General features: G+C 39.3%; 1 protein-coding gene across 2 annotated transcripts; it reads left to right on the top strand.

Annotated features, from left to right (window-relative positions):
- Window positions 1–221: 221 nt before the first annotated feature.
- LOC127933596 (mitotic deacetylase-associated SANT domain protein-like) lies at window positions 222–26,874 on the top strand. 2 transcript variants are annotated; one of them, XM_052530671.1, is made up of 13 exons: window positions 222–596; window positions 7,310–9,141; window positions 13,464–13,775; window positions 14,093–14,444; window positions 14,844–14,910; window positions 16,303–16,445; window positions 16,618–16,721; window positions 19,631–19,706; window positions 20,142–20,230; window positions 20,727–20,873; window positions 20,964–21,086; window positions 21,523–21,722; window positions 23,991–26,874. In XM_052530671.1, the coding sequence occupies exons 2-13, from the start codon at window positions 7,675–7,677 to the stop codon at window positions 24,214–24,216; spliced, it is 3,306 nt and encodes a 1,101-aa protein (XP_052386631.1). In that variant the 5' UTR covers window positions 222–596; window positions 7,310–7,674; the 3' UTR covers window positions 24,217–26,874. The 2 variants fall into 2 exon arrangements, with proteins under 2 accessions (XP_052386631.1, XP_052386630.1); XM_052530670.1 differs by lacking the exon at window positions 222–596 and adding an exon at window positions 3,809–4,166.
- The last annotated feature ends 1,055 nt before the right edge of the window (window positions 26,875–27,929 follow it).

The following is a 27,929-nucleotide window of genomic DNA, read 5'->3' as shown; positions in this document are numbered from 1 at the left end:
AGGTTCACTTTAATTTCATCTTAGTTCACACAGATAGTCATTCGAATCTAATTTAACTTTAAGTTCCATTAAACTATACAATTCATTTTAATCTTTTGAGTGAAACGTTTTTGCATGTTTTAATAAAATGATCATAGCTGCTTGCTTTATAAGCTCTCTGATCAATGAGTCGAAGTTGTTGATTAAGATGCGTAAATCGATTCAGAAACGATTGATAGAAAAGAACATAGCGCGTGTTTACTTTGGACACGAGTGCAAATCTTTACCAAGCGGGGGTCGTTTAAGGATGGTCTATTTATTACGTTACAGAACTTATTTTAAATCACGCATGACATTAGGATTGGAGTTTACTGTGATCGAACTCGACGATGTTTTTATATGTGCTCGTAATATGTGCCTCAATTTGAACTAAAAGGTGTCTCTTATTGAACGTGCAAGAGAAAAATTACATCACTGTGCAATGTGCAGCGGGTGGCGCTCTTCTTGCCAACGAGGAAGTGACGCTACAAGGCGTAAAGTTTTTTCCCCCTTTTCTTCTTGAAAGCAACGAGAAAAAGATCTGGATCGCTGGAGCTACGCCGCTGATGGGTTTCGAGGTAACGTAATGCACAATAAGTATTTTCAAACTAGAACCAGGTCGAATGTGTTTCCGATCTTAAAACACAGATTTATGGCGAGCTTCTGCAGGACGTCGAAACGAGACCTTGTCCTGGAGAATTAATTCGATTGGGTGGTTCCGTACTTTTTGACAAACAAGTAGATGCGCTTTTATCAGTGTTACGAGTGGCGAACTGTTTCATGTTAATAATTGTATTTTTTATTTTTTGCACGAGGGCAGCGCTGCAACTACACATGTGAGCAACAGAAAGCGCTCATCAGAAGAACGGTTGTGTTGCAATGTCTAACGATTACTTCTCTTGTTATCGAATGCAAGCGTTTCCTTGCATTTCCTCCAGTGACCGTGTCAGTAGCGCCTATGTCAAATCTGTACCTGCATCACAGTGGATCATGTTATTGTTGTGCAACGATTGGCGCTGTTGCAGCAACGGTGTCATTTCAACTTGTCAAGCCCCCCCCTTTAGCTATCCCAAAGAGTACAGTCGTTCTACATCTCGGACAAAATCTGTTATGTAGGCTACTTCCAGTCAGATTTGCCAACTTAGCAATTTTGTTGCTAAATTTAGCAACTTTTCAGACTACCCTTGCAACGTTTTCTTACAAAATCACTTGGCAACAAATGTAGCTATTTTTAACATTTATGTGGCAATTCTGATAAGTAAAACACAAACGATTAAAAGACACATTTTTCATCTAAATTACACAAAAAGAGGAAACCAATCATTACACATATCAGGTGGAATAAGTTATTTGCTATTTGCAGGTTTAATAATAATGCAATAATATTAATAATAATTGAATAATTGTTCATTTGTGATACGCCTTGTTAGTAGATTATACCTGCGACTGATGATTAGTTGGTACACCGTAAGAAAAAAAATCTAGAAAAATGGAAAAGCTATTTTTCAGGGCATTATCTGTTATGCATAATCGGTTTTAACCCTGCAACCCTAAAACACAAAATACAATGTGTATTTAAAATGCAGATAAAACCTGCAGAAAAATCTATACAATTCCTTCATATTAACATATGTTATAGTAGATTGTGCTTATGACATACTAATTACTAATATACTGCTTAAAACTATAATTGCTTAGAAGGTGTAGTTTTAGTTTAGCTAATAATAAAAAACCTAATCGTTCAAAAATTTGTTCAATAATTCCATGTTGTATTTAAAAATACAGTTATTTAATATAAATAATTAATAAATCTAAATGAACATATAAAATATATTTTTTGCTGGAATAGTATGTAGTATATGTAGTGACACAATTTTGCGTTGTGATTACGTAACGACGTCATTGCGCAACGCCAATTACATCATAGCGTCAATTAGCAACTTTTAACAACAAATCAACCTTCAACTTGCCCTGAAAATTAGTCTACAACATTGCTTCCAGTTTGTGTTCTGGCTGGGAATCATGCATGCATAGTAACTATTAAATAGGCATGCAGACACACGCCCATCTGTATTTTGTGATTAAGAATGCAAGAAGGCTGCCTGCACAAGGAATATGCATCTACATGCATTAATGTTTGAGAATATGATTTTACACACCCGAATAGCATTCGAGGCATCGGATTGTTTATTGAGGCTGGTACACTCAGCTCATGCCATATCCTGGCCGCATGTCTGTTGGCTTTGCACTTTATTTTAAGGCACAGCAGAGAGAGAGAGAGTACAGGAACACTGGCACTATGAGGCCTATGGGTGTCTCCTTACTCACATGCTCGATCATGTCCGTGCTGTTGAGCCTCCGCACGCATGCACAAATGCTCCGAGTTCTAGACGTGAATAGTGTTCCACAGAGTTCAGAAGTACTTCATGTACTGTTAAAAAGGGAGTCTGTCTTCCACAAGTTGCTTTGACACTGTGCACTCCATCATAATCATGTTCACAGTGTTGCCTTTTAATATTGATAACAATCGTGTGGATTGGGACCGTTGATTGTGAGAATTGAGAATTGATTGTTGATTTAGAACTATACAATTTATTTCTAAACTGTGCAAATTAGTTTCAAAGTACAAAGTGATATTACAACCCACGCCACTAGTGAGCTTGTAACAGTCATAAAACCTGGACATTTTATGCATGTTTTTTTTTTTTTTAGATAATCAAGTCGTATACCGTAATTACTCCAATTTCTGTGCATTTGAAATGTTTTAAATGGCTAATAAAACTAATAAACCAATGAACCCTTTACACATTTCCGGGGTTTCTTTTAGAAGTGGAAGTTGTCATAGTTGGGTAAACATCTATAGTGGTGAACAGAAACTAGAACAGATATCATTTTTGCATTCACATTCGTTTCAATAGCAAAAGAACAAATCCACAATAGCATTTCTGTGACTTTATGAAAGGGGGAAAAATATCAAGAGATTGATTGTAATGGTCAGAAGAGAGAAAGATGTCAAATTTGCATTTACAGTCGTAGAAACACTCACATGCAGCAACGTTAACTAGTTTTCCGTCATTTTATGCCAAAATATAATGTAGCTGTAAAAAACTATGTGTCATCGTCGTAACAGTCCATCTTAAAAAAACATTGTAATAAAACAGTTGTGCTTGCCAGTTTGAGTTAGTCACTCTCACAATTGTGGGAAATGGGACAATCTTTGTATCCAGTAGAAGTGCGCTGGATAGTGTTACAACCCTTCCCATCTGCTCAGACATGATATTTCTAGTTTTTAAACATGTAGATGAAAAGCTTATGCAGATGTTTCATTCAATCTGCTGATTCAGATTATAATTATTTAAATCCAATGCAATACTTTCCTCAGTTTTCCTATGCATTTTTTTTTTTACAGTATATATACTGTCATAGCCGGATGGTTGTGATTTAATAGTGATTTCACCTCTGTAGCTCATTTCTTATTAGTTAAACTGTTGGTGTTAACAACACACATCCTCTGGTCTCCCCAATCCAAACAACCATGCAGTTTTGCCTTTTTGTTATGATTAACCTAAAAAATATCTTGCTGGTTTTCCTCTGGTAACAAGCCCTTTGCTCACTGACCACACCAATTGTAATTAATTCACTCGATTCATGTATGGATGGGGATATTTGGTTCAAGCCATGCTTTTAAGAACGTTTCCCAGTGACGGAATTTCCCGCATGGCCTGTGCATTTGCTGTAAGCCCCGCATGGAAATGCCTTATATGGTAACGGAAGTGGGTGTGGCCAACGGGACAGTAGGCGATCACAAGACTTCAGCTGAAGGCGACTGTGCCGTTCCATACTCCATGTACGAGTGAACTACACTTGTTTTGGGCGTTTTGATTCGAAGGCGCGTGCAATAATAACGAAATCTCGTGCAATTGTTTAGAAAAAACCCTCGCCATTTTGTCAGAGAAGCCCTCCATTTCCATTCCTCCTCGTTTTCGTTTGCACAAGGATCTAATTCTTGACTTGAATATTACTGGAGTGAGGTCAGCATTGCATGACTCAATCGTGGATAAGCATGCACTCATCTTTACTGTTGCATTGGACCTTGCAGTTGTTCTAAGGGCGACCTGAAAACAAACGCAGAAATGAACAAGTATACGGTAAGGATGGTTTCTAAACGCCTAATTATGTTTAGGACTGTTTAGCAAATCGAAATCATGCAGTAGATATCATTATCAAGTTATAGCAGAATTTGCGTCGCATTCGACGTGTGGCTGTTACTCTGAAAGAAAGCATGAACTAACTTGCTCGCAAATTCTATTCACCTGAGTTGACAACTAGGAAGAGACCGCAGGGGGGGCTTGTCATTTACCACTTTCATTATTTTGCTGCTCAAGCACGCTTCATAGGGTGTATTGTTGTCTCACTTTGTTGCAGTGTGACACGGAATTAGTGACTAGATAATCCCTTTTCTGTAACAAAGGATTTCTGGGAAATAGCGCTGAGCTGGCTTCGCTAGGAAGGGGGTCCAGGAAGGGGAAAGACCCAGTTAGCAAACACTGTGTCTCAAAATATATTGAGCTGTTTACCTAGACTTTTCGGACGCAGCGCGTTAAATTAAAGTGATAGCCCAAAACGAGAGATCTGTCATCATTTATTCACACACACGCATGTTGTTCCAAACCCGTATGACTTGCTTTTTTTGTGGCACACCAAACGAGATGTTATGTCGCTCTTCGCTTTTTGCGCGTCCTTTTCCACGAAATGAAAGTGAATGGCTGTCATTGTGCATAACATCTCCTTTTCCACGGAACAATTACAGTCATATATACAGGCTTGAAACAACATGAGGGTGAGTAAATGATGACAGCATTTACATTTTACATTAAACTATTCATTTAAAAGTAGGTAAACTCTTTAAAAGTGAATAAACGCGCCTCGAAACCTTGTTCTGTCTACGCCCCCTAAAATGCTGTCTAGTGAGGCAGCTGACTAGGTTTTGAGCCACGAGGGGAATTCTCGCTCATGCCTCAGCATTTGAGTCTCTTCTGCATTCGTGCGCGGTTTAAATTAAGAACTAGGTACGATTAGGTAACCGTGCTTGACGTTACAAGCTTATTAAACGAGTTCTCTTGTCAGCTGATAAAACCGTGTCTTGTGTAACCGTCTGTCGCGGTGTCTTGTATTGTTTTACTAATGTAATGACATTCATGCGCGTTCACTGCGCGCAGTTTTCAGCAGAACGCCATGCGCTGGATTACGCGAATAAAAATGTTATGCACCGAAATTTTTTAGGTAAACTTGACCTACAATATGGTCCTAACGCTTTGACTGGACGCTGGTTTGGTTAATGCAGTTGTTTTTTTTACATCCCCGCGTTGTTAGCGGTGTTTCTTTTGCGACAACTCTGAGAATACTGCAGCTTTAAATAGCTGCTTTGAGTACAGTAGTTTTATACTTTACTGTATGTTGAGTTGTACTGTATTGCATATATGATTTGGTAATGTAACTGAATTTTAATTTTTAATTTTGAAACATTACTCTGTAAATGCTCGGATATTTAATTTAGTTTTTGTTTTCAACAGTGCAAGTGTGAACTTAAGTTGGATTATGTTCATTTAATTTTAATATAACATATTAAGTCTAAAAGAAACAGAGTAACTTCCATTTATAAATTTAGTTTATTTTAGAATACAATTTGGATCCTTCTTTTACTCGTCTTAATAAAAAATATTTGGTCTAAAAGTATAACGGATTTACAATGTTTGGCAATACAAGAAACGCATACATTTGGAAGGATTCGGGTGCACAAGATAAATCACTTTATCTGATGATTTAACATATCGATTTATCTATATTCAATAAACATTTTTTATCATGGTTGATCAGCTTTTTTTCTAAAGCTTTATTGTGTTTATGGGGTGCAGTGTTATGCTTTTATGCTTTAAAAAAAACAACACAATTTTTTCAAGTTTTACCTTTATTTAATTCTCGTCAAAACAGTCCGTTGAGTTCCTGGTTTTGTGAAGCCCCTCCCTCAGAAATACACAGTGGGCTCTGATTGGTTATTGGGCTCAGTGTGTTTGTGATTTGTTAACTGCCTAGTGCATATTGTCCAGAAACGTAATGCCCCCTTACCATTATGGGTAGTTGTATGTTCTCAGGGGCAGGGTTTATGTAAACATCAGGGTTAGTGATGTCACAAACCCAGGAAGAAGCTTGTAGTCCCTACCAGCCATTTATTTTTGCCATTAAAAAAAAATATATAATCTCCCATTTGCAGATGTTGTTTATGCTCTAACAGCAACATTACACACTAGCTAAAGTTCAGAAGGTGAAATCATAATCAACCACCCCTTTCAGTTTCAGTGCTATATTATTCTAAGCATAGATAACATTTCTATTGGTCCTTGTAATAAAGCAACAAGCCATGTGAGATGTGCACTACAGTGATTTTAGCACAGGCAATCAATATCAGCAAAAGCAGAGACACTAGTGTACATTAAAGGATGATAAACAATTCTTATTGAATACAGATAGATCAATATGTTAAATCATCAGATAGAGTGATTTAGTCTTATTTGTGTATCTTATAATTCACTTGAGTTAAGATTTAGATCTCATTTAAGAACTGTGCTTTCATGAGTTGACTGTTTTGAAACATGCAGACGTCTGAGATTATTCATTTGATTTCTACATATGCACACGCTCATAACAGCAGCACACAAGCCCTTATGTGATTCATGAGAGGAGGGTATAGCAGATTAATGATAGACTTATGGATTTTGATGTTAATATTTGAATGCTAATTTGTGAACTTTGGGGGGGGATTACCTTAAAACGGTCTCATTGTGAAACTAGTCTAGTGTATTTTCACACACACTGTGGGATTATGTGTGCAACTGTACATCTTTCCTCATCTTACTCACTTTCACTGCTGTCCTCTCTTCACCCAATCTAGAAACAATTATTTGCGGTAGCGTGCACATTTTCCCCTTACTCACACTTAGCATTCTCACATATGTGTCATCTTGGTTTGTTGGTCGCTAAGATTAGTCTGTTACTTTCTGTGCATACTGAACCAATTACCTGCAGTTTGTTAGACAGTGTTTTATTATGTGCGCTAAACTGCTAATGTCACAGCTCGCCCCAACCCTTAACAAGCCACCTTTCCCTTTCAAATTCTGTTCTCTAGGGCTCTATTCATGTCATTGCTGAAACCGCTATTTCAATAAACCCCCACTAAGCCCAAAGTACCGTCTCTGAAGGCTAACCATAATGTTTGTGACCGCTTTCTTCTCAGGTTGTCTCCAATGAATGAGCATTTAAATGAACCTAAAGACTTCTCAACCCAGCTTGACATCCTTGGAAGCAGAAGAGTTGGCAGTGAAGACAAAATCAAATGGACATGTTTGAGCTACACCATGCTGAATCTTCTGTTTCTGCACAGGAGATGCTGCAATTTTTACTTTTAAAGCTTACATGCATTCCTACCATGTTGAGTAGGTTTGGATGACCATTAACTGTCTTAAAACTAGTTAAGGGTTCTTTCTCAAGGGTGATACTCTTAAGACTCCATCAAAGCAGAGAAAGTTTTGTGTGGTTTGGGGATTTGAACATTTATCTCCTTAACCTCCCACTCCACCACTCTCACCAGAATCTGTATTTATGAAAGTCATGAGTTTGCCACCTCAACAGAAACCAAACTCAAAGAGGACAGGCAAGCGCATCACTTTCTTTAACGATCAGGGTGTGGCGATGAAAGAGCCCTCTCAGCATACAGAGGCCTACTATGGCATTGGGGTCCCTTCCTCAGGACCAGGTCATAATGACAGTGGAGGTGTGGAAAATTTGAATGCGGAAGCACCACATGCATACCTAAATTCTGTCATTTTCAGCCCGGACAAGGGGGATCAAAGCCGTGGGCACTACCAACAGATGATGCCCATGAAATGGTCACATCAAGACCCATCTTTGCAGCTCCAGCAGCGACCAAACAATTGGTCACAGGGTATGACAGCTTGGCCCCAGAACTTTGGCCCTTATTTGGGGGCTCAGACTGCTTTTGCAAAGCAGATGCATGAGGGCATGTCAGTACAACAGCAGCAGCAGCAGCAAGTTAAGTCATCAACTATTAGGTCAACTGAAAAACAAGGGGCAAACATCAGTGTAGAGACCTTTAGGGATACAATCAAACCAGGCCGGGGCATGGACTGGGAACAGCAACAAGCCTTTCAGCAAACACAAAAGCCTGGAATGTTAAATCCGCAGCAGCACGGACAGTCCACCACTGGGAATTCAGTGCTGCAACCCTTTCAGGTAGCTTTTGGGCAGCCCAAGCAGAACTTGGTAGCGGGTTACTATCAGGTAGTTCAGGGCAATCGGACCTTGCCGAATTTGAATTACAGTGCACCGACGAATTCCCAAGTACAGCAGCAACTACAGGAACAACGGAGACAAATAATGTTTCAACAACGGCAGCAACAGATGGAACAGCAGATACGACAACAGGCGCAGCAGCAACAGGTACTTCAGCATCAGAAACAGATACCACAATTACAACTGCAGCAACAAACACAGCAATTAAAACATACTCCGCAACAGCAACCACCACAACAACATATGCAACAGATTCAACCGCAACAAGACTTGGTGCAGCAGCAACAAAAGTCTGAGCAACCTCATCAGAACCAGCATGTATTGGAAAATTATTCTGATGGCCAGCAGTCACACACTTCTTCAGTTGATCAGCATCACCCCTTATTATCAGGACAGTCCCAAGAGACAACTGATCCTCCATCAACACAGACCCAAGACTCCGTTCCTCAGCCTCCCACTAATGTTCCCCAGGAATCAATCGAGACCCAACAGCCTGGGCCCCGCAGATCACGTCGGCTTTCAAAAGAGGGTGGAGGCCCTGCTTCAGATAATCCATTTGTAATGCCGACTGATCTGCATAACCAAGGCTCTCAGAACGGTGCTTCTGAGACCAATGCTGTTCAGGACATCCGGGCCGCTCCAACAGGTGTAATCCAGAGCACACGACGTAAGAGGAGGGTGTCGCAAGAGGTCAACCTGGAAACCTTGGCTCAGAAGGCTTCGGAAAGGGAATCACTTCCCTCACGTAGTGTCAAGGTAAGCCAACTGCCAGTTTTTCCCTCAAATATGTTGGAGAAATTAAAATACAAGCAATCAATTGTGGTTTTGCCAGTTCATTGTTAAATAGTTGGTCTGTAACTCAAGGATGACAAATTACCCTAAACCAAGGGAAGTTGACATCATTATCTACTTAACAGGTAGTGAGGATGCACTACCTGTTTCAAATGCGTACAGGTTCTGCAGGTTTCTCAGTTGATAGGTGAGTGTAAAGTTAGTAGAGGCACTGACTGTCGCCATTAGGTCACATGATATCTCGAACCAAACAAAGTTTTTTTTTTCACACCACTTACTCCTGATGGACTCCTCATAGTAATATCAGCAAGTGCACCCCACCCTCAGCCCACTGGTCCTCTTGAGGTTGCCTGAACATTGATGTACATATAGAGCCACTGTACATTCCCTTTTGTTGAAGTTCAAAAGCACAGCTCTATGCATAGCAAATTTTTATTTTTGCTGTCCCATTGAGTCACTTATTTATTTATTTATTTATTTGAATAGGACATTAAGAGATTTCATTCTATTGCAGTAGATTTTGCTTACATTGGACTAGTTAAATGTTTGTTTGTTAATTCTTTTACTGCACATAGCACATTTAGCAGTCAAGTTTAACAAGGGTTTAACTAAGTGTTTCTGGGAAGTGCTATTTAGTTCACTCTGCCTTTCCTTGTTACATAAACTTCCTTTGAAATGGACAGCAGCTCCCCCTTAAGACGTCCAACCGATGATGACAAAGAAAGGGTGTGTTTACATATAATGTTGATTTGTGGGCCATATAACATAAAAAACACACAAAGAACAGTCCTGTAAAAAGACTGTAGTTAAAGCAAATCTTAGGTCGGCTGAGTCCAGCTCCTCGAAAGGAATGGGTACACAAGTCAGTGAGGTTTTTTTTTTTTTTTAATTGTGATGACTGGTTTCATTTTTATGCCTCTAAACGTTCCTACTCTAAAATGCAGGCTGAAAACTGCTCTGCTCAAGGGTGAGAGAGCTGTAAAGGCTTCATGTGCTAAGCTGAATGCCTTAGTGTTGCCAGGAAGGCCGGAGTTCAGATAAGACCGGCCACATCCTCAGGGATTTCTAGATTTTTACTCCACTTCCAGTTAGACACACAGTAGTAGTGACGCATATCGCAATGCGTTTTTTCACAACATTGCCAGTGAAGTTTCAGTAGTTTTATTTTCCTTGCTGTCATGTCTTGCTTAGAGTTAGCAATGAGGAGAAACAGGAATTGCTCTCAAAATAAGGCAAACAAAGGTTTGGTGCTCCTTCCAAAATTTTTCTTTCTGACTCAAACATCAATTTTATTATATATTTTTTAAAGAGATTTTGAAATTTGCAGGCATTGTGAAATTGCTAAGAGTCCCACTTTTGTATGGTTCTTTTTAAGTTCCTCAATTTCCTAGTTTTGTGGAGAAGTATGAATGCAGTTCAGTAAACCTAAGATGGAAGGAACCCTTTCTCTAATCAATAACTCTCACAAGAGAGTCACATTATATTGAGATATTGTCCTGTGCTGACATGCCATTATGTTATTCATTTGTGGAAAACATCTATACATCTTCATGCAGTCTGCTGCTTAACTGCACGGCAAGTTGTTTCTTCCTGAAGTAGAAATGAGCTCGCAGTTTATTCATTAAGATGTTTTTGAAAATAGTCTTAAGCTAACCTCATTTCCTGTGTGATTTATCAGCTCTTAAAGAAATTAGCCAAAAATGAAAATTAGCCTATGATTTACTCACCCTCAGGGCATCTTAGGCAAATGAGACTTTCTTCTTTCCGACGAATCCAGTCAGAGTTATATTAAAGGGGTCATATGATGGTATTTTCAATTTTTCCTTTCTCTTTGGAGTGTTACAAGCGCTTGGTGTATCAAGAAGATCTGTAAAGTTGCAAAGGCTAAAGTCTCAAATCCAAAGAATTTGTTCTTTATCAAAGTTAAGTCTCTGCCACGCCCCCCTAAAACGGCTCATTCAAACACGCCCCACATGTTTACGTCACTATGTGGGAATATTTGCCTAATGCCACCGAAATGTTCACGCAAAGAAAGAAGGTGTGGTTTCAGTAACCGCGGTTAGTGTTGATCCAGCCATGTCTAGGAGATGCTGTGTGTTTCTAGGCGAATGCAAAAGCACTTTATTTGGCCATCTGAAAGTAAAGGCATTTAGGAATATTTAAGGTTACTTACAACAGAACAGCAACGCATTTTATGGACTACTGTTTCGTGAACCTAGGAGAGGAGGTCATTCTGACTTTACTATGACAATCTGGTGCTTCTGAATCTTTTACAGTAAATATGTTTTTTTATTAGTTTAATTATTTGCTATTAAATGTTCAAATGCAGAGTTTTGTGCGTCGCATGTGTTTGTGTGAGAGTGAGAGAGAGAGGGAGATGGTCACTCAGTGGAGTCAGCTGTCTTAACCATTCGTGGCTTGTGTACTGCAAACACAAACAAGCTTCATCAACGTGTCTGTCACATGAATCTGTTCCCCTTTCAGGCTTGAACTGATGGTAAAACTAAGGACATTATTAACTGCCTTTACATTTATTTTGAAGGATGAAGCTCGTGATTATGGAAGGTGCATTATGTTTCTGACGTGTGCTCCAGTCATAGTGCACTGGGTCAGTTGGCCAAGAGCAGACTGAAGGAGAGACTTTGTAGAAAACTAAGCGTTTGAGAGAGGCAGGGCATAGAGGACCTACAATAATGTACAGTATTTGAAAAATAATGTGTTTTGGGAACATTGAATGTTCCATGTCAACGTATTCTATTACACCAAATACACAAAATAATGATCTTTAAAAAAGCATCATATGACCACTTTAAAAATTGTTTTTGATATTTCAAGCTGTTTAATGGCACTCAGCGGCTGTTGAAGTACATCAGTCCAAAAAAAGTGAAATAAAAAGCAACAATCCATAATAAAATGTGTCTCACATGGCTCCAGGGGTGAATAAAGGCCTCCTGTAGCGAATCGATGCGTTCTTGTAAGAAAAATATCCCTAATCATAACAATCAAAATGTAACAATCACTTTAATGTAGCTTGCGCCAACAGTACACTGAAGCAGCTCTGGGTTGTTGACGTATGAGGTCATTGCTGCGCATGCGCCTGTGAGTCTCGTTAAAACCATAGTTTGTAAACCGGAGCAAAGGAAGCAAAGTTTCCTTACTTAAACAAAGGAAAACCAGTCTCCTCTTGGCTTATATTGAAATCCTCCCACTTTTTTGTTTTGATATCTCTGCTGTGTTTGCACATTCGTCACTTCTGAGCGGCGCATGTGCAAAGCCGACCTCCATACGTCATCCGCCCGGAACTGCTTCCGTGTACAACAGTGAGCACAAGCTAGATTAAGTTGAATATTATGTTTTAAATATGGTTATTTTCTTACAAAAACACATTGATCTAATACAGGAGGCCCTTGTTCACCCTCCTGGAGCCATGTGAGACACTTTTTATTAAGGATGGGTGCTTTTTATTTAACTTCTTTTAGACCGATGCACTGCAGCACCCGCTGAGTGCCATTAAACAGCTTGAAAGATCAAAGAAAATGTTTATATTGTCTGAAAAAAGAAAGTTATATACACCTAGGATGACTTGAGGGTGAGTCATTTATGGGCTAATTTATTAATTTTTGAGTAAACTAACTCTTTAAAAATTTTCCTGGCTCTTCCAAGCTGTATAATGGCCATGAATCGTGCCCCTGTTTTTGAAGACAAAAAGAGTGCATCCATCCATCATAAAACTACTACCTGGTCAGTATAACCTGGTTCAAACAAATATGGCTGGGGAAAAAACTAATTTTCCTCTTGCCTTATAACGAAACCCCCCGACATTTTTGCTTTCTCCTCTGTCAATCTCTCCCCAGAGCTTACATTGTGCCTTCCTTTACACCTATGTCATGCACTCGAATGCCTTGTTGAATGCCTTGTTGCTTCAGAATGCCCTTATTAACCCCCCCGGAGCCATGTAGAGTAATTTTATGATGGATGGATGAACTTTTTTTCGGCTTCCAAATCAAGGGCACCATTCACTTCCATTATACAGTTTGGAAGAGCCAGGACCATTTTAAATATAACTGCGATTGTGTTCGTCTGAAAGAGGAATGTAAGATACGTATAGGATGCCTTGAGGGTGAGTAAATGATAGGCTAATTTTCATTTTTGGGTGAACTATCCCTTTAAGCACACCTGCATTTTTTTAATGCATATCAATTATGCCCACAGAGCGGAGGAAGTGTGCACTCTGCAGAGATTTTTGTTTGACCATTATCTTGACTGTGTTTATCGTGTGTTTTCAGCAAGAGCCACACAGGCCTTGGAGCCCCCCTGTTGCTCCGACAGGTCCAGGCCGAGGGGTAGCTGAGGTGGATCAGGTGAGTGCCAAGCGGCCCAGAGATGACAGCTTCATGCCATTGGTCATTCCAGTCTCCGTGCCAGTGAGGCAGACTGATTCCTCATCCCCGGATCATGAGCAAGCCTCCGTTTCAGCTAGTTGGTCCTCACGGCCTTTGGGCATCCATGGCATAAGCTGCTCCCCCGATTACAAGACTTCTGTGATTGTCAAACGACGACGTTCACTGAGGAACTCTCTGTCTGAGAGCACGGGCCAGGTGAGTTCACAAACTGGCCAATCTTATCAAAATATTCCAGTTAAATGCCCAATATCTCTCTCTTTTTAGCTTCTGTTTTATTACATCCCCCCTCTGTTAAACCCTGGATTAAAATTCCCCAATAATCCGCAGATTATTGACTCCCAACCTCCCTGTCTATTCTCTGCGCCCTAATCCAACCCTCCCCTACCAAATTTCACTACCACATTTATGAAATCTGACAACACTCACTAAGATCATCTAGATTGCATATGGTGTATGTATTTTAGAGGGGTTTCTGCGCTACCCAGTTTGCCAACATCTAATCTCTTCTACAGAATGGTGGAGCAGAGAGCGGAAGTGAAGCTGACGGCAAATCGGCCAAAGCCAAACGACGGCCTCGCCCAGAACCGCTCTTTATACCCCCACCCAAACTTGGCACTTTTATCGCCCCTCCAGTCTACTCCACTATCACACCTTACCAGAGTCACTTACGTTCACCTGTCCGATTGATGGAAAACCCCCTCAACATGCCGCCTTACACTCCCCCACCCATCCTCAGTCCAGTTCGAGAGGGTTCGGGTCTTTACTTTTCCACCTTCCTGTCGGCTGCCGCAGCAGCAGCAAATAATCAGGGACTGCCCCCACCTGCCACTCCCAAATCTGCCACCCGCAGCCTCCTACGCTCCAGTGAGTTCCTTTTATGATCTCTACAAAGTGCATTGATAAAATTCATTAAATACAAGTTCAGTTCAGTTAATCGGTGTTTAGAATTGAATGACTTGTAGTTGACAACCAAATGCAACCTAAAATCTAAACTTAAGTACTTTTACAAAACCTAGTAGGCTACCTTCTCAGGAAGATGATGTAGAATGAGCTGCCTACTGTTTGTAACAGTGCTGTAAGTAGGCACCTCATTAGGGTTTGAAACAGACTTAAGCTACTGTATACCTAAGATATGTGTCCTAACAAGCCAGGATATATGTAATAAGACTTAATTGATGTGCATATCATGAATAGGAGGACACATAATAAGAAACACTGTTTACTTTGCGCCTAAGTACAGTCTTTTTGTTTGTATATGTCCAGACAGCAGTGATATAACCCCTCCAGTTCTCTCTGCTATGAATGAAGCTACACCTGTCAGCATTGAGCCGTAAGTACATGTGCTTATCAAATAACACCACCACACATTACGCTTCACAAATTTCTTTAATTAGCTTCTGCTTCGGTCCAAATGATAACTTTCTTTACTTGGTTAACAATGCATTTTTTATTTTGCTGCTGCTTTCTTGCTAGATTTCATTCAGCTGACTGAAAGTCAGTTGTCTGAATAGCTGATTGTTTCCTCACATTTTATGGTAGTTATTAGACAATACTCAATGGAGTAGCTCAGAAATCAGTTTATTGTCCGTACAGAGCTGCAGACGTACACGGCTTAAACGTTGACAGTGTGAAAGCACAATGTGAGCCTGCTGTTGAAGATGCTGCAGCTTCGCTTACACTCGGCTAATACATGTGGTATAAACGGGCCTTATAGTGCTGATGTGTTGCTGTTATTTCATAGTAAGTTGAAAACTGTAGCCTGCAGATGCGAAATTCATGGTTATAGCTCATGTTAACAGTAAAGCTGGTTGTGTAGCTGTTATGTCATGCACACGTTGGTCTGATAGTGTGTTTAAGGGAAATCACATCTCCGTGGGTTTCTTGGATCATACATGGGGTGTTTCAGAGCTGTGTTTTTAAGAACAGAGTAGGTGGGGTATGGTGACTGAATGGAGGGAATTATGGGATATCTTCTCTGACCGGTACCAGCTGGTTTATCTAATGGTCAGAACAGTGTTCGTTTGAAATTCTTTCTCTCTTACATACTCAGACGCTCTCTGTGAATGGCTGCAGATCTCTTCATTTTAGAGTTGGCCAATGCACTACGAAAGCACATCCTGGAACAAAATAATAAAACACAATCTGTCTTGCCTTATCCCCAGACCTTGGCACTCAGACACTGGAACATTTGGTTTTTGAAAAACATGGGGTGTTAATTTCATGCAAATACCCATGGTCAAAATCGACTCTCATGAATCCTCGAGCTCTCTCTCTTAAAAAAAAGGCATACAATAAGATGAGCAATACATTAATTCAAATGGCAGTCTGAAACAACGTTGGTTCTGACAAGAAACCTATAGAAGGACCTGAAGTGGAACGCAATTGTTTTTAGGAATTTCTCATTACATAGACCTGTTTCAGTCGCAGCACTAAGTTGAGCCTCATGTTTAACTTCCAGTACACTTTGAACCACAAATATTCCCCGTTTAGCTAGCAGTCGTGACCCCTGACCATGAAGCCTTCTGGAGATCTATCTTTTTAGTTTCTCAAAAAAATGTTCTTTATGTTAATGTTTCATTCAAATTCTTAAGCTAATAATATAATAATAATAATAATAAAGTGAGTAAAAGTATTAAAGTATTTGAAAAGAGAAAAATGCAGAATAGAAATGATGTAGTTTGGATTTCAGCAGCAGCCCGTTTATGTTCTCTCTCTCTTGCAGTCGGATAAACATTGGATTGCGGTATCAGGCGGAGGTCCCAGAGCTGAGGGAGCGCTCGGCAGCGCAGCACGACCTACAAAAGGCTGAACTGTTGTGGGCGTCACTGCCTGACTTGGAGGCCGATATTGAGCAACAGCAAAGAGGTATACAACTTGCACAAAACCACGTTAATTTCTCTCTTTTTTCTTTTATTCATAGAATTAAATGAAAGGAAGTTGCAGGAACGTGTTCTGCAGGGTGCCTTATTTAAATGAAATCTGCATGACCGTATGTTTAACTCCATGTCTTTCCTGGACCTTCCGTGTGTCCCTGCAGTGGATGACCTCATGCACCTGGCGTGCTCGAGTGCGTTGTGCGGAGGAGGGACCAATCAGGAACTGGCCCTGCACTGCCTGTATGAATGCAAGGGTGACATCATGGTGAGTGTTGTGCAATAGCACACTGGCATATTTTAAGTGCACTTCCTGCTGCCTTGTGTACCAATCAAAGCTGTTTATGCTGACTGCACCTTTTCTTAAACTGCTGATTAATACGAGCGATAGATGTAGGGTTTGTTGAGATGTAGGGGTTTTTGAGTCATTCTTGGTGACATCTGTGACAGGAAATATCAGTTTAGGGACTGTACTACTCATATTTGAGTGAATTAAAAGGAAATTATGTGGAATTATGAATTGCTAAGCATAAAAAGCATGCGTTGTTGTCATTTACCGCCTCCACATGTGCTTCCTCATGAGAATAATGTGACTTGTGCTGACAAAACAGAAAAAAGAAAAAAAAATTGGGGGGCAAAATAAAATTCTCCATTGAAAACACCTTCAAAATGATTTATGATTTGTTAGAATCAATCAAAAAATGACTGAGTCACCCATTTGAAGTCAATAGTGAAGTCCTCCGTCTTTTCTTATTATTAATTACTATATTAATAATCACAATACAGCTATTTTTTATTTTTGCTATTATAAATAAAACAGTACAAATAGCCTCGTAAGAAACAAAAATGCATTACCTTTATCATTTTATCTAAACTAAAGCATTCGTGTACAAAAAACAATCAAATGTAAAGATAACTTGTGCCTTCATTACAAATAAATGGATTATTAAAACTACAAAAGCAGTTCATTGAAGTGCAGCGAGTGATGCCCTCTTTTATTGTTAGATTAACATTATGATAATGATACAGACGTCCTATACTGTAGTGCATGGATCTAATATAATGTTACACATCAGATGTTTTCCCCCAACAGTTCCCCAAGCGTTCACTTAAGACAACGCAGATTATGTTTGTGTGAATTCTGAAATACTGTAATTCTGTATATGCGTGTATTTATTGTGCTGTCAGAAGCGACGTTATATGCACGCACTTCGACAGTCAGCGCGAGAAGCGAGTGGAGAAAATGTACAAAATCATAAAAAAATAATAATAATAGCCCGTGGGAATTTACACTCATTTTGCCAGCACGGGCCACCTATGATGTCATTAAACCACGGAGTACCACCGAATTGTTGCAGTTTTAATGACGTACAGAACGCAATGCCTCCGAAAATCCGATCTGCCTGTTTACATGAGTCACATTGGCACGTATCTGATTTATATCCGATTTATTTCTACATATGAATAAGGCCTGAAACCGATCTCGAAATGTTTCCTGATTACACTGTCATAGAACAGATCTGATCTGTCATGAGCAAAAAATCTGAATTGGGTCACATTTACCTGGCAGAGTAAATGAGGCCAAATTGTTCATGTGAGTGTGTGCAATAGCATTACACGCACTTGGAAAATGTATGTAAATGACATGGTTTTTCTTTGAACAGCATTTTACTAGAGGCCATTCACATGCCAACGCTCATATGACAAAGCTATCGATTTAAAGTCCCAATGGGTCCAGGCTTTAAATTTACTTGCCAGCCAAAAAAAAGTTCATTTTAAATAATATGTGTAGTGTAGGCAATTCACTTTGATTCACTTGATAATTGTGATTTATCATACCATGCAATTGAATTTTTAATCAGTTGGCAGCCATGGTTTAATTATAACTGATTTGCAATCCAGGTGAAACCAATACAGCTGCAGGCCTGCTAACTGATGACCCCTGTTTCATGAAAACACAAACGGTGCATGTGTTTTGATATGATTCTTTTCAACGTTCGCTTCGCTGAACCAGCAGCTGCAACAACACAACAGCCATCCGCTTACTGCTGAGCTGTCACACTGCCGCCATAGCAACCACCTGTCAATCACAGGCTCGTATCCAGAGCGACACACTGAAGATGACTAAATCATGTGCATTGTACTTCTGAGCCACATCTCAATAATAACTGAGTTGTACTGCAAAATAAACTGTGAACCAGTTGTGCAGAAACAGAAAGTTAGCTCAACTCTCTCAGATGTCTTCGTAAAGGTTGTGGTGTTTATTGGGTGTCAGTGATAAGAGAGATGCACTGACAGTTGGTTTCATTTGGTTGCTTTTAATAGTTTCGTCTTGTTGCATCTATGGTTTTGTGATTGCAAGTTGCAAGACCTTTAGTTGTTTGTTGCTTTGCATTTCCTGCAAGTCAGTCATTTGTGTTAGCCACTAGATTACATGGTCTTGAAGTAGATATTTTGACAGATTAATAGGTATGTCAGACAGCAATGGGGTTCAGCAGCAAATTTAAATCACGAAAAGTTTGGCTCTGCAATGAGATCTGTTATGAGTTACAACAGTGATATATATTATTTTTTTTTCATAAATAACTTTGAGTTATAATGTTTTGCAAGAGCATGAGTATTAATGCAAGTCTGTAAAAGCCAATCAGATGCGTTTTCTTGCCCAGGGTCATGACATTTAATGTTTCCTTATTCAGGACATATACAAGCTTAAAATTTTATAAACACTGCTAAAGTGTCCAGATATTTTTGGGGCTTTTGTATTAAGTGCACATATGCTTCAACATGTTGAACTTTGGATGTCCAGATCATTAAAGGTTGAAAAAAGGTCATATAGAAGAAAAAACTCACGTTAGCGCTCCATGACCCAGAAAAGACTGGTGTCCTCGTTTTATCGCACACTGAGACTGTATGGTAGAGGAAGGCAGAGAAAACAAGAGGGATTATCCAGCGACTTGCACAGCTGGGTTAAACGCCTTCATTAAAAGCTATAGCAGATATAGCATTGCTCATGCAGAATTGTATCTCTCCTTGCCCTCATTAATCTCTTCATATCAACTCTTGGGCATAACATGACCTGACTTGTGCTTCTCTAACTCGTGACTGTTTCTGCCGCCAAAACACATCACACACCGCAGTCAGTTTTGTGACCTCAACCAATTTCACTTTATTTTTCAGGGAGCCCTCACTCTTCTGTTGTTAAAAAACCCCATCTTTCCCAAAGCGCACCCGCTGGCTGACTACCACTACTCTGGTAAGTCCCCTCACCGTCAAGCACACTTTCCTTTTCGTTCACTCTTTTTTTTTTTGGTCATGGTGACGCGAGTTAATCTGTAAGGCATGCGGTACCCCATCACCCACTGCCATGCTCCGTGTCTCGGTTATAAACAAAAGCAGCTGAGTGGAGTACAGCGGAGGGGAGGGGTTCGACTGAGAGATCGCTGGCTGAATGAGTGGGTTGCTGGGTAGAGTACGGGAGGAGAGGAGGAGGGAGTGAGTCTATGGCATGATGTTAAATCCTAGGAGAAGACAGCGGCATCATTGTTTGTCTGGACATGTGTGTGCTGGCTGTTTGGCCCCCCTCCCCGTTCTTTCTGTGTGAATGTGTTGGTGTTAGCGGGTGGGGGTGCTCTATAAGAGGACAGCAGCCTCTATCTGATTCTGTGCACCACTTGTCTGTCCCACACAGGCTCTAACAGCTGGACGCCAGAGGAACGGCGACTCTTTAACAAAGGCATTGCTGCCTACAAGAAGGACTTTTTCATGGTCCAGAAACTGGTATGTACAGGTTGGAACAAAAGCCTAACAATGAGTGTCGATCCCCCACACAAATCAAATTATGTGGCAAAACGGGAGAGAATGTCATATTTAGGGACATGTATTATAGAGGGTCGGGCCTATTTGACTTTCTAGTACCAAGTAACCTCCTAGACCATCATAGCAGCACGTTAACAACAAACTGCAACACCCTAGTAATCATAAAGCAATGCACTGAAACACTTAAAACGTCATCGCATTATCCTTCCATCGACCTGCAGCATCCTAGCAACATCTTCCAACTGGAAATCCCCGGCAGTTGCACGTCTATGCACTAAAGTATGCTAGGAATTCCTTGGCAATCACGCAGAAAATCCCAGCTAACAGAACACTCCAGAAACCACATAGCAAGGCACTTACAAATTGTAATCCACTACTGATTCCAAGTTGCATGACAAAAATGGAGTTTTGCGTTGTGAATTCTGGTAATGCTGAATTGTTGACGTTTGCCCTGAAGGTGAGCTCCAAGACGGTGGCTCAGTGCGTGGAGTTCTACTACACGTACAAGAAGCAGGTGAAGATCGGCAGGAACGGTACGCTCCTTTACGGAGAAGCAGAGCCACCAGAGACCAAACCCACGACAGAGGAGGAAGTGGACAATAAAGTGAGTTCCTGTGGCTGTGCGTCTGCATGTACCTGTTTGATTTAATGGCCTACAAACCAGTGAAGCATCCACATGTTTGTTCTCCTTCAGAGTTCACAGAAGTTTGAATCACGGAAAGAAGACGAGGAGAGCAGGAAGTGGGAAGGGTCATGTGACAGGAAACAAGAGAACAGCCCGGGCAGGGTGACACAATCGCTACAGGCCACTAAAAATGTGAGTGGGGTTGATTTGCATGGGGTTGCTAAAACACATGGTGTCTACAGAAAGTGAGTTCTCCAATGTTCATGCCCAGTTCTGGCCTACTTGAAATGATAAAAAAAAAACTGGCCTGCAATAGACTGGCAATAGTCATGTGTACTTCAGCACTGTAGGCTATTTATAGCGCCATCTAATGGCATACCTCTTTACAAGCTTAAATGTTTTACCAGTGTATAGTGTGCACTTAGTATATCACACTCATTAGAGACCGTCCTGCTGCAGTAACCTGCAGTTTACTTGCTGAAGTGCACCGTGGTGAACTATTATATGGGTTTGAAGCAGATCTCTTTCACTGCGCCACCTGTCAGTTACCACAGAGGAAGTTCCCTATGTCTAATATCTGTATGCATTCAGCTGTGGTTGCTTTAAGTAATCATTCGTTTCCTGTTAGGCTGCTGCCGTCTTGGTTTTAAGAAGTCAGGAGGACAGCAATAGAGAGCCGTCCAGGTTGGGGGTCAGTAGTCATCCTCCTCCTCCTCCACCACCACCATCTAAACCCCGCTCTGACACCACCGGCCGGAAAAGCACTGGCAATACAGGAAAGGGACAAACAAACCAAGAGGGTGAATTCCCCTGCAAGAAGTGTGGCAGGTCAGTTTATTGGGATACATGCTTAAGTTATGCAATTTAATAATGATAATAGTGTAACACATTTTTTTGTTTGTATGTTATTTCCCTTGTTTTATTTAGGTAAGCTAATCTTTTATTTATTTTAGTTTTCTCTTAATTTAAAATGTTTGCTTATGTGTTTATTTACTTATTCATTCACTCATCAAATGAACTATTTATTTATTTAAAATTACCTTATTTTATTTAAATTGTACCTTTATTTAAATTTACGTTTAGTGATCGACCAATATTGATTTTTCATTACCGATACCATTATTTGCATGTTTATGTGGCCGATAACCGATATACACAACCGTTATTTATTAGCCGTTATAACATAAATAACTGAGTGAAGAAAGAACATACTTCACTTTGGTTTTTCCTCTTTTCAGTCATCTTTTTTTTTAAAGTGTTGAAAATTAGTCTTTCATGTTAAATTTAATCTTTATATTACAACAATAAAAAACATTTTATTTATAAAAGGCATCAACAGCAACAACACTAATATTAACAATACGCAAAATAAATGTAGAATGTCTAATGTTTTCAAATGGAGAAAATAAATAAAGGACAGGAGTTATATCAACTTAATTTTAAACTACCGTTTTAGTAGGTTTATAAGCTTTATTTATTGGAATATATGTATATGTATATATATATATATATGTGTGTGTGTGTGTGTGTGTGTGTGTGTGTGTGTGTGTGTGTGTGTGTGTGTGTGTGTGTGTGTGTGTGTGTGTGTGTGTATGAATATATATATATGTGTGTATGTGTATATATATATATATGTATGTGTTTACCTTTGTAGCTTTGGAAAGATTAATTTGAGTGTATCTGTTCATTTAGATGGTTCCTGTAAATGAACCTGTTTTAAAAATTATTCACAGATTCAGTTGCTGGACAGAAGCCCTTTAAGTTAAATGCTGCTGTTAATCGGTTTTTAGTGATATACATTTCAATTTTTTGCTTTGTACATGTTGTTTTTGTTCCAGAAAAATACTTTATGAAAATGAAATAAATTGAGTTACATGTGCTGAAGTTTTTAAAAACGAGCTTCCTCAGCACTGGGGAGTAGTGCGGATCACTAGACGACATGCAGTGGCTGATATATAGCTGCTCATAAAAAGACCAGGGCTCTTCCGAGGAATCAGAGAAGCTTGGCGGCTCTTAGGTAGCTGTTACACGCGTCAGGGATCAGTCGAGTAGTAAGCAGTGAAAAGGCAACATCTGATTTTGATTGGAGATTATATCCAAGGCAACAGTCGTCTTGTTAAAATCAACAGTCTCTTAGCAACCAACCCGATCTGTACCTATCAGCGCGAGTGTGATTTGAACACACACGTGGGCTCTTATCTTCTGCTAAGAAGTTCTGTGGCAGGATCTGGATTATCGCCATATTCATATACCATGGTACTCCGGGGTCTTGGAGAAAAGTATTGTTAAGTTCACAAAAAAATGACTTCTGTTGTTGCAATTGTATTGACTTTCTTTTCTATTGTAATATATACCACAAGAACAACACTAAAGAAGTGGCTTGTGCTGTGTATTCCAAGTCGACTCTGACTCTGAAGTTTTCTGTAAGAAACTAAACAAATGTGTCATTTCACTAAAAGATTTTTGGACTGGCCCATGACTATCCTTGGCTATTTCAAGAGAAAAGTAGCATGTTTGATTCATGAACAAATTATTATTTTGAGTTGAATCTGTTTTCAGATTTGGTTGATTCAGTTCATAAAACCCTTTTGACTAATGTATTCACAAATTCAATCATCAACGGAGTATTATTCTTACCTGATTAATGAACGAATCAATTCTTTTGAGTCAGAACTTTAGAGTGAATCAGTTTATAAAACCGTTTTGAGTGATTCAGTCCAGTTCTTGGGTGCTCTTGATGATCTTCATGTCTGCTTTGTAAACAAATCATTCATTTTTCTCTGATTTCTGCAATGAATGTGCTTATCCAGAACCTGTCTATATGTTATATTCAAAACTCTCACTAAACAGTTGAATCATTGGTGCAATGATCTGCACGTGTCCAGTTTGTGAATGAATCATTCTTTTGAGTTAAATGCAATGAATCGGTTGAATCGGTTTAAGTGATGTGCTCCTGAATCCGAGTCTGTGAGCTGCACCAGATGTGTCAATGATCTACATGTTCATTGGATCATTTAATATTGTCCACAAAATCAGATTCTGGTTCTTGAGTTCAAATCACTGACCTAAAGATCTGAACACTTGTGTTTTCACCAGGATCTTCTTTAAAGTGAAGAGCCGCAGTGCCCACATGAAGAGTCACGCCGAGGCGGAGAAGAAAGCGGCTGCGCTCCGGCAGAGGGAGGCCGAGCAGCGGGCGGCAGCCGCCATATTGGCCGCCCAGCAGAACGGCATGATGGGGGATCAGAGCAGAACGAGGAGAGCCAGCAGCGACGACTCCTCCGAGGATGAGGAGGACGCAGATGATGAAGACTGGCACTAGCTAACAATCTCTTTCGTATGGCCAAGAAAATACCTATTTATTTTTAGTTTACCAGCCAACAAGACCCATCCCAAAAGAACAGTTTCAGGGACTGGCTCACTCCCGCAGAGTGTCTGTGTGTGTGTTACGTGTATATGAGACGGACAAAGACGGAGACCGATGCTGTAGAAGCATTCTGGAGCTTAATGTTCAGACATAGGGCTATTAGGAGTGTAAGCCATCTCGGTGTGAATGTGTGCGTGTGTGTATAATATGCACTTTCGGACTCATCCAACACACACTGATCTGACCGCACGCAGCACGTCCATCCAGTGTCTGTGCACAGAACTCACTCAGTGTTCTCCTGTGAAACGAACCATTATGGATTCAGTGGTGTGGACGTAGAGGGACACAGAAGCAAGTGTGTGTTAGTCTTTTCCTCATTTTTTGAAATGAAAACGATGGTATCTTTCTCTTCCACGTGACTGCCAAATGCTTGCACAACTGTGCTCGTTCGCCTGGTCTTGATCTCCAGTGCTGTAATTTTGGGCTTTCTGTTTTGGGTATCGTGAAGGTAAAGTTCATCTGAAATGGAAAATTCTGTCGTTTCTCACCCTCGTGACATTATTTTTTTTTTTTTACTTTTTCTTCAGAGCACAAAATGAGACATTTAGCAGAATGTTCATGCTGTTCTTTCTCTCTCCCAAGGGCTTTCAGTCTTTAAAAAAAGACAAACATAAACATAAAAGTACACCAAAGGACTTTCACACTATATTCCAACTCTTATGAATCGATTTTTCTGAGAAACAGAATGAAATCTCGACTCGTCTTGACAGTGTTATTTAAAACGATTCTTTTTTTTTTTTTTTATTATTGATAAAGTTAAAATAAAGTTATATTTTAGTTGGAAAACTGTGTAAACATAATTTACTAAAACTAAACCCGAAATTAAAGAAAAATATATAACTAAATCTAAATCTAAAAGTTAAAAATAAATATATAAAAAATGTATCAAGACAAAAATTCTACAAAATTACTAGTAAAAAATTTAAAAACTAAATGGTAATTCAAAATATTAATGAATACAATACTCAAGTAGTACTATAATATATTATACAATGGTATATTAATTATACTGAAATAACACCGCAGAGTACTAACTTTATGTATACATGGGAGTTATGGTGGTATTTAGATTTAATTTCATATTTTTTAATCACACATTTATCATATGTCCATGTATACGAGTTTTAGAGCTTGGTACTATATACTTTAATTTCATGAGCAGCCTGAACATTCTGCTTAACATCTCCTTTCGGTGTTCGCCGTATAGAAAGTCATACAGGTTCGGAAAGACATGAGAGTAAACGATGCTAGCATTTTTAATTTCGACTGAACTATTCCTTTAATTAAACCGGTGACCTCGCTGATGCCTTCGATGTTTTGGACACTTTCTGTCTTTCACGTGACAATCACTTTTTCAAAGGTGTTTTTTATACTCTGCAGATTATAATGGTTGTGCTTGATATAATCACTTATTGCTATTATCATTACTGTTACTATTGTGTTGGATTATGTTGTTTTCGGGGGGAAAAGAAGGGGTGGAATTCTTTTTCTCATTTGACTTTTCGTTTGAGATATTTGCTACCTGCGTGTGTGATGAAGATCGCATATGTTTGCAGAAAGCTTGATTATAAAATCACACTGTCAGTGCAATAGTGGGACTTTTGAGTTCCCTCCCACACCTTTTCTTTTATTCTTAGCATCTTTGAACAAAAGTATTAGATAATCAACTTATATTTTAGTGTAAGAACAAATGTGAGATGTGATGGTTGGTGAGTTTAAGGCCAGTTGCGAGCAGCTTGGGTTTCTGGCCAAACACTTGAGCACTTGGCTTTGTCTCCATGGCAACAAAGAGTCTTCTTTTTAAGGATAGGCGCGCGGGGGATTCACAGCCAACAGTAAAGGCTCCAATTATTACTAATAACAGAATTCTTCTATGCAGCGTGTGAGTGTGTGAGCTCGTGTGCACTTGTGAATGCATATATATATATGTGTGTGTGTGTGTGTGTGCATGCATGGTTGCATATAGGTGATGCACCAATATTCAGAACTCTCTCAAACTCAAAGCCAAGTGAGAAAAAGAAGCTTCCTCGACTATTTAATGTCTTTTTTATTAAAAAAAAAAAAAAAATCTATATTATAAATACTTGTTCATACATGTGAAAGCATTGATTTGCTCTAATATGAAGATACGGGCATTTGTCGAAACATTTTAGCCGAGCTTTATTGTTGTTGAGAAATGAATTTAATTTGGGGAATGTCGTAAGGGTGCACCTCCCGTTTCCGTCTTTCATTCAGCCAAGGGAAATTCTTCTCTAGAGGAATCCTAAATATGAAAGAGGCTTCTAAAACTGTATGCACACTTTCTATGCTATTTTCATAGGGGTTTGTACACTAATGATGGCTGTGGAAAGAGCTCTGAAGTGCTTTTTACTACAGTATAACTTATTGGCGTTCAGTTGTTTTTATCATGTGTTTTAGAGCTGGGGTGTCAAACTTGTATCAGATGTGTTTAATTAGGGTTGAATTCCCTCCAGGAATTGAGTTTGACACCCCTGCTTTAGAGTCATAAACAAGGGAAAAAACACAATAAACATGACAATATGTGTAACAGTATTTGGAGAGGACAAATGTGTTTTAATTGGTCAAATGATGGCTAGAGGAACAATAGTAATTTAAAAAGTTCAAAACAATAATTTAGCTTTTATTCTGAATTTTCTTAAGTTGTCTGTGGACCACACTGAATGTCCACACGGTGGCACTGTTGTGTACAGTATTTTTTTACACACACACACACACACACACACACACACACACACACACACACACACACACACACACACACACATATATATATATATATATATATATATATATATATATATATATATATATATATATATATATATATATATATATATAAGTTAATTAAAAGAAGAATTAAAATGTCTTTACAGAAGTAAGCAAAGCGTGATTCAAAAAAAGTTTTTTTCATATAAATTTTACAAATCAAATGAAAACTAGATTTTAATGATGGGTTCATTGGATGTAAAAAACAATGGCACAGATGTCTATTTGCAACAAGAAACTGACATTGAAAACATCAAAATAAGAGCAATCCGAAACAAAGTTAATAAAGTGCATAAGCACTGAAATAAACGTAGAAACAAATTAAGAAAATAAAAAGTCTATATAATAAAACAAACACGAGGGGGGAGCATTTCTATAAACAAATTGCGTAACACGTTTTTTTTTACTTAGTTTTTGTAGAGGCTTTTGAGAAATGTTTCAATTAATTTTCGAGTATAACAACAGAGGAGGGGACGTAATGAAGCTACATTTATGTATATAATACTTTACCAGTATTACAATTTTAGTAATCAAGTACAACGAAACGATGCTCAATTTTTTCTTCTGCCATTGGGTGGCGCCAAAATCTAAATAATCTGCATCCATTCAGCTGGAAACTAATGTAATTTTGTCCTGGTCTTTCAGAGTAACCAATAGGGCGAAGATTCATCTAGCTAAATATGCGCAAACAATTCAGAGTATCAAATAAGTTATTTCACGCATTCAAATCCAAGGCTAGGCCTGCATTTCAGAGTTGTATTTAGCAATGCACGCACATGCAAACGACCAATGGCTGAACAAACTTTGTCTCCAAAACGAAA

This window comes from Carassius gibelio, chromosome A17 (genome assembly GCF_023724105.1).
Source record: "Carassius gibelio isolate Cgi1373 ecotype wild population from Czech Republic chromosome A17, carGib1.2-hapl.c, whole genome shotgun sequence".
Taxonomy (NCBI): domain Eukaryota; kingdom Metazoa; phylum Chordata; class Actinopteri; order Cypriniformes; family Cyprinidae; genus Carassius; species Carassius gibelio.
The sequence above is the reverse complement of the archived record's forward strand: the minus strand, read 5'-3'. Positions and strand labels throughout refer to the sequence as shown.